Source organism: Aplidium turbinatum, chromosome 6 (assembly GCF_918807975.1).
Source record: "Aplidium turbinatum chromosome 6, kaAplTurb1.1, whole genome shotgun sequence".
Classification (NCBI taxonomy): Eukaryota; Metazoa; Chordata; class Ascidiacea; order Aplousobranchia; family Polyclinidae; genus Aplidium; species Aplidium turbinatum.
In genome coordinates, this window is record NC_137477.1 from 19,799,349 (window position 1) to 19,807,120 (window position 7,772).

The window sequence follows — 7,772 nt, forward strand, 5'->3', positions numbered from 1 at the left end:
AATACTGTGATGCCAATCTGCAGGTATCGTGAAATTGTGGGTTGTCTTGTTTTTCTAGTAAATTCGTTTTCACTGGCGCGGTTGTTTTTTGATATCGCAATGTCAAACTTTGATGCTGGTTAAAATTTGGCCAAAACGATCACATAAAACATAAAAAAATGTAGCTGAAAGACTAAGAAAAAACAGATACGTAGCAAAAACTGTCTTTATTATTTTGCTTTATCATCTTGCGATGTGAAAGCAATGTAATAAGAACAAGGTTTGTTGGCCGAAAAGAACATGGAATTTGACAATTTACTTTTGTTTTTTTTGCCGGCAAAGCGACTCTTAGAAAATTAAAGAAAAAAGAGATGAGTCGTGAAGCCAGCAAGTCATTTAAATACAGTAACACGTGTTTTGAAAAACACAATCAGTTGAAATCTGAATGTGATCAGCAAAAGTCGAAAGTTTTGAAGATTAAATTTTACTGTCTCAAAGTGACCTCTTACCGTTTGATTTTGAAGTTTTCTTGAGCTACTGTATATTTTTTGTGTCACCATTGTCTATTGATAGCGAAATTCATTAGCAAGAATGGTTTCTGTACCTGATTGTTTGGAAAGAATCTCAGCAGTTTTACAATTGCTTGGTCAGTTAGAAAACTCTGGACCGCCACCTGCAAATAAAGTTACAATCGCTAAATTACCACGAATGCCAGTAACTCAGAAAGATATTGGTAAGTGACTTTATTGTTCAGGTACTTTTGACAAAATTGACGGTGCATACAAGAAAATGCACGGTACCGTTTAGTTATCATAAGAGTCGCCTGTTCAGACATGGGCATCGAACAAAATATTGATCGAGGTTTTAATAAAACATAGTTTCCAAATGGTGATCAAAGTGAAGTCATAGCCAAACGTCTTAGGCTGCCATATGCCAGTGAGCAAACTAGTAAATTTTTACATTGATTTAACGTATGCAGACAATAAATTAAATGCAAAAATAATGAAAAAGGCAATATATTGCAAGAGAACAACTGCACGCCCAGCGAGCTGGTGTTAAAGAATAGAACCGAAAAACACTATTGTTGGTTTCTTTCTAAACTTAACTGCTGCATTCTTGAACTGACCTACTTAAGATTTTAGTATGCCTGATATAAAGTTGTGCTAAAGAGAATTTAATATTCGAAATCGCGATACACAACAAGATAACTTGGTACAATTTGGACTCGTCGTACATTTTTCTTGAATAAATCAATGTCTGCCGACGTAATTTTCTGACGTCAATAAAAGGAATTTAGTTGGTTGAAGTGATGAAAATAATGTCAACTACGAGTTGTCATCGCACTTTTCTAACAACTTGTTTCTTCAAATTGTTTTTAAGGTTTTTAAGGTGTTACAACCGTGCCATATTTTGAACTGATTGTTCTGCTTTGGTATCACGCCAGTTATAACGTCCGGGTTTTGTGCTTCTACCTTTTACTAGTCCTCTGCTATGCTGGAAGTTTGACCTATGTTGGGCTTTCCCTGCTTTTCGTTGTGATGGTCAGAAATAAAAACAAACTGAACTAAATTTCGCTCATTGCTCATGCAATGCTGAACGAAAGGCCTTCTGTGTCATGCCAAAACTATAAGCCACAAATTATTTCAGCCCTCAATGTAAAAGAAAAAGGTGTTCACATCGAGTGTTGGGTATAAGGTTTTCATTATACTAATTCTTCGGCACTATGGAGAGTAGGGTGGCCAGTTCCTTTCTCTCGGCCACCATTTTTGTGGCAATTTTACCCACCCAATTTATTACATCCTAGCTAGAGGTAAGCGGTGTTTTCAACACCCTGGTGTTTTCAACACCCTGGTGTTTTCAACACACCTGTTATGTGTTTTCAACACCCAGCTGAAGCCGGGAGTCGAACCAGGTTTGCATAATCGAAAAGCCAACGCCTTATCCGTTGCGCCATCCACAGCCTTTTTATTGCTGTGTAGGCTATTAGAAATCAAACCACACACGTCTTTAACCAGCAAGGTATATCCTGCAGACGTAAGTACACAAGTAGGGCATACCTTCTGTTGAGCTATTTGTACATGGCTATTGCACTTTGCAACACCTTGGACGTATCTCACATTTATGCAATAGCAATTGTAACGTAGGCTATCCAAACAGAGACAGTTAATGTGAACTAAAGCAGTATGTTGGTCATGACTGATTTGTGTAAAGTCAATTTTATTGCAAATGTCAGTTCAACACCAACCGACAGCAATAAGGTTGAGAAAATAATTTTAATCTCTTCGTAATAAAACTCGGTCTTTACTCTTATCACCGCAGAAAAGAGTGAAAAGCTGTTATTTGTTGGGAGTTTGACCTTATTTTTACCTCGGTCGATTCAAGGTCGATAAAAGTTCATCCTTCTGTGAAGATAAGCTAAAGCATGAATTCTCAGGGCTCAGATAGAAATTTTGCCGTTGGCTATAATTTACGAATTTATTCGCTGTGATTGTGATTAAGATTAAAGGATTTGAATAAATTGTTATTTCTTTGTGATAACAATGTTTGGGTATGCTGAATCAACTTGTCGTTGGTAATGCGTGGGACATAGTGCAGACGTGTTCATTTTTTTTTTATATATTTTGACAGATAATTCTGAGTTGGCAAATTTCTTCTTGGCAAAAACATAGCACACTTTTTTCGGATTGGAATTTTAGCATCACAAAACGCATTATTCCATTTTTTTTAAAAAACGACCGTCTTTTAGACGTAGCTGATAGTGAATGTCGCTTCTGAGTCGAAAAGCATGTTCGATACCCCGATTAAGGTTCAACTAAGGGTTAGAAATATTGTTTTAAATTTTGTTTAAGCCTCATGTAAGGTGTGTCATCGGATCTGACACGTCATTCTCAATGAACAAATAAGAATCTTAGCACATGCTTACTATTTTATCCAGTCGTAGGCTACTGCTAATTTGCATTCATCGAATGGCGGCATTTGTACAACAATCCAATCTCTAGCATATTTTATACAATCAATTTCGTTGTAATAATTGCATCTCTAGATTAATCAAATAGAACCTGCATTAAAGCGGTCAATGTTAATTGAATACATTAAAAGAAAATACATTAAATATTGTTCATGCACGTCTTAAACCATCACGGTTTTGCCACCTTTTCCTTTTGTTGGTTTTGTGTATTATATTTCCACAGTATCGTTTCTTTTGCGTTCCAACAAAGAAAAAGAAATTGAATTGAAAAGCTGTTATTTTTTTATAGCCTATACAAAATGTGCTGATTTTTCAAATATGAAGACGTGTTTGAACTTTAGATTTTAAATCTGTACTGCATTTCAACAGTTTTAAAAAACGATTGCTACGTTCAGCAAAACGACTTGATTCTGCAAAAATACAACACACTTTGCATATTAATTTCAAAGCTTTCCTCACCAGCAAATTGGTTGTTTTCACATTGTTTTAACGTCTGCGACATCGGATCAATGTAAAAAAAGACTGATTTCTTCTCTAGATTATCTCCAGAGCGAAACATGTTGTCTGGTTAATGGAAATAATGGATTTCACTATTTAGAGAAGAATTTTTAGCCAAAACAAACGGTTGATTTGTTGCATAAGTGCTTGTTTCACTATTATCTTGTGTGTGGTTTTGTTCAAACAACCTGCTTATATACATACGTAGACTTCATTTTCTTGAGGTAGTAGTTTTAAGATCGAAATTACAACAAAACAATGTTGATTTATCGTCAGTTTGAGTTTCTTGAACTACTGGTGACCTCACCTCAAAGGGCGTGTTAGACGTGACTTACTGTATCCCAATTGATTGTGAAGTAACAATTAAATTCAAAAAAACCTTTGTTTCTGGTTTTGTCAACACACTATGATTAGCGCGTTACTTCTGGTCTTTCAATAGCTAATGCTGATTGTTGCACGTTATTTTTCGGCAGTGGCAAATCCAGCAAGTAACCTTAGGAGGGGTGAGACCTATTGATCTGAACTAGAAAATACAGCGTGAATAAAGTTACTTTTCTGTGTTTTGGAGAGGTAGGAGCAATTGCTCCAAATCGTTTCTCATGGATCCGCCACTGTTCTTCGGTATGAGACGCAAATTAGAGCTAAAGTGTTATTTCAGCCAGCGAGCTAACCATCTTTTCTCTCAAAAAGTGCATATTTATGGCAAGTTGTAACCCTTATTTAAAACAGTAATGAAAACAGTGATTTGTTTTTCTGCCTAAACATCCAAGTGTCATTCCAGAATAAAATGTTTGTCATACCCCTCAGTATCATCATTTCGTGCTGACACAATATCATTTTAAACCATAACTTGCGTATCCCAAGAATAGTAATTAGAAGTTAAATGGGTTTGGGGTTAATTTCAATGTTTCCATCGAAATAATGATAACCCATACAAGATCTGCGCTAAGTGGCTTGATCAGAGTAAAGCTTCTCGGCTTGCAAAATTTGTCGGTTTTACATCATTTCAATGTTGCTTAGGATTTATGAAAAAGTCTTTTAGAAAAATGCGCTCAATCTTTTCAAGTGCGAATCAATAACGACCCGAAATCACATTCAGGTCTCAATCTTGTTTTTAACTGACGACCCTTCCGTGACTTTGCGTTCACATCAGATTGCTCTCAAACCTCAAACAAACAACTGTGTCATGTCATGTCAGTTTGTAAACTCAGTGACTAAGTGTTGATTTATTGCAATGATATTAACTGTGGTTTGTTATACTGTCATTGGGGTTATGGTGAAGTTTAACTCCAGACGTTTTTCTTATAGAGTGTTAGTTACTTCTTTATGTAAAATTAAAACTACGTCTTACCCTGTAGTGTTTCAGTTATATGTCTGGATGTGCGAAAAAAAATCTTTTTTTTTTATCAAACCTCTAGTTTTTTTTTTTGCATTTTAATCGCTCAATTAATTGAACAACTCGTGCAGAAGTCGATTCAAGTTGTTTTCTTGTATGTTTGGTAAGGACATAAACAACTTTGACACACACAATGTGTTGTAAGAACATGATTACCGTGTTAATGCATTCCAGACATCAGGCTGCCTTCAACAAAAACCTGATCAAACACTCTGTGACATGACTGTGAAAATGAAAATTTTAGCTGCTGTTAATCAAAACGTGTCACGTAGATGGACATCACGTCGACAAACGATTGAACATACAAATAGAATTTTACTGTTTTTGCTGGTTTACTCATCAACACGTTGTAATTCATTGTTGTGTTGTAAACATCGCATCTATTTTTGTCTTTTATCTTACAAATGCCTGTCATTACTTTAGCCACTTGGTGAACATAATTAAACGTTGTTTTAACGTAAGTAAAAAAATGCCAGTGGTTTGGGCCTGCCTTCTGCCGCTTGGCTATTGACCTTGGAATGTTATGATTTAATGGTGTATTTAATAGAAACCTCAATCTCCTTAGCAGTTGATCTGCTTCAAACTAGTTAAGATTTTTGAAGCAGACTTTTCTCTTTTTGCTGTCATGATCTTTTCAAGAGATTTAATCGGCAAGAGCACGCTATGGTTATCATCTGACACCATAGCAACACTAACCGCGAAATCTATTTTCTGCTTTTCACGTCGTCTTGTACCTTTATGTTTTGGCCAGGTCAAACGGTCACTGGCAGCTTAACTCCGAAACCTTTTGCAAAGTCATGTACTATCTGCGGTTTTAGTTTTAATCACGAACTGATGTTTAGCACGCCTATGCTGCTGTCAATAGGTCAATCCGTGTTTACGCAGCCGCATTATTTGCCTCAGTATTCATTGTAGAGATTAAGGTGTTTTTTTTTTCAAGAACTGTCCAGAATTTTACTTCATGCGAAATTGTTATAAACCACAAATAGAATACCATACCAAACATGATGCAGCTATTTTTGTTTTAAATAAATTCCTATTGAAATAAAATCTTTGGTTTTCTGATCCCAATTCTGGCATTTATCAAGATACAAATTACATGCATTTTAAAGTTATTAAATCCCTGAGGACGTGCAGTCGTGCATTGACAGGATCATGACAGGATATGGAAACGTTAGTAATGAAAAGTTCATTTGGTGTCAGGCTATACGCAGGGCCGTGGAGAGCGTAACTTGGACCCGGTGCCAATGACATCCTCGCGCTCCTAATCAGGACACTTCTTGAAAAAAATGCACTATACCCAAAGTATACTCACTGGTTATGTCGTTCCCGGGCCTCCATGATAACTTCTGAACCCCTCTTGTCAACGCTACTGGCTATACATTACATATTACAATTGAAGAGTAACTCCAAAATGTAATGAATCAATCTCCAAGCTTTAAAGATCTTTTTTTTGCAGATTTGGAACGCGTTTGTTCTGTTTGCATGGAAGCATTTGAGCTGAATGAATATGCAAAGAAACTTCCTTGCGGTCATTTCTTTCACGCGCCTTGCATAGAACCTTGGCTGGAACGGGTAGGTATCCTGTTGAACCGATAGTGAAATAGTTTCAACTAATAGTATACTTTGATCACATTGACAACTTGTGAAAGACGAATTGCTATTAGCTACGTTCAGTCATGTTTAAACTTAATGTGCTTATTGAGATGATTCCCGTTGTAAGACTGGGAAAGTTTGTCCTACCAGGATTGAAAGCAAAAATACAGTATTTTAATTTGCAGGCTGAGTAATCATGAAAAATCTTCTTCACGTTTTTGTCGAGATTTGATGGTGATAGTTGAATGAAATATTTCAATATGTTTTGCAGCACAACACCTGTCCTATTTGCCGCAAAGTTGTCGAAGTTCCGCCTTGCAGATCCTCTACCCGAACTTTCAACAACCCCTTGGTGAATGCGATCCCAGCTTTGTATGCTGAGCGACAGAGTTCTTCATTGACGGGAAATCATAACGATCGATAAATCTATCCTTTGAACAGTTCACTTTTGAGTTTTAGACATCACAAAGACAACGACTTCCATCACGTTGTGGGAAGCAGCGCCATTTAGCGGATAGATTTATGTGGACACGTTTTCAAGAGAGGGCAGTCCAAGCAAGGAGCAACGCAATGTATTTTATAAACAATAACTAACATGGCGGTTTGCAGAGAATGAGAGGGTGGATGTTATGAACTATTGAATATTATGCAACTTTCATTCGCATAAAAGACTCAAGTGTAATATCGAACTACAGTAACAACATTCGCGGAGAACATTCTCCATTATTGGCAAACCTTTGTATCCTATTTGTATTTATATGAGTATTCTTCTTAAAAATAAAGTTGTCAGAGCATTTTCAATAGACTTGAGGGCTCACTCCTGTAATATTCTGTGCGAGAAAGCGCATAAGTTGGCTTGTTTGTTTTGTAAACTTTGATAGTTTGTATATGTTAGCAATACGTAGCTTCGTTTAATTTCTATCCGTAGCTTGCCATCAGCAAGCAAGGCATTACTCCTGAAGACAAACTCGTATGGGAATTAAAAGAAGTTGTGTTTTCCTGTGTGATAGGAATTTTATTGTATATGTAGGCCTAATTAATATTTTCATGTATTTTGCTTTCATAATTAAAATTACGTATGTATGTCCGCTGATCATATGAGATGTTCAGACTCAATTTAAATTGTGATGCAGCTAAAATCAAAGATCGGAGCTGAGAATATTTGAATAGAGTTTTACGAGCATTTTGCTTTGAATCTGCGAAACACAACTTATTTTGACATGAAATCCGTGAGTGCCGATGTCTATTAAAAAACAACAAGTTTTCATTACCAGTGGTAAGTTAGGTACATTTCATGATTTATTTTGCAATGAAATTGAATTCTTTGAATACGAC

General features: G+C 36.2%; 1 protein-coding gene across 1 annotated transcript; it reads left to right on the plus strand.

Moving 5' to 3' along the window:
- Positions 1-426: 426 nt before the first annotated feature.
- On the plus strand, positions 427-7,725 carry LOC145772685 (E3 ubiquitin-protein ligase RNF115-like). Its single transcript, XM_082584556.1, has 3 exons — positions 427-712; positions 6,301-6,416; positions 6,709-7,725. Exons 1-3 carry the CDS (start codon positions 571-573, stop codon positions 6,859-6,861), a joined length of 411 nt encoding a protein of 136 aa, XP_082440682.1. The 5' UTR covers positions 427-570; the 3' UTR covers positions 6,862-7,725.
- The last annotated feature ends 47 nt before the right edge of the window (positions 7,726-7,772 follow it).

What these genes read in the sequence shown, in the direction of transcription:
- LOC145772685 (XM_082584556.1), top strand. Translation starts at nt 571, where the DNA reads ATGGTTTCTGTACCTGATTGTTTGGAAAGAATCTCAGCAGTTTTACAA. An exon ending in AGTAACTCAGAAAGATATTG is followed by an intron (nt 713 to 6,300) that starts GTAAGTGACTTT and finishes TTTTTTTTGCAG; the next exon opens with ATTTGGAACGCGTTTGTTCT. An exon ending in TAGAACCTTGGCTGGAACGG is followed by an intron (nt 6,417 to 6,708) that starts GTAGGTATCCTG and finishes TATGTTTTGCAG; the next exon opens with CACAACACCTGTCCTATTTG.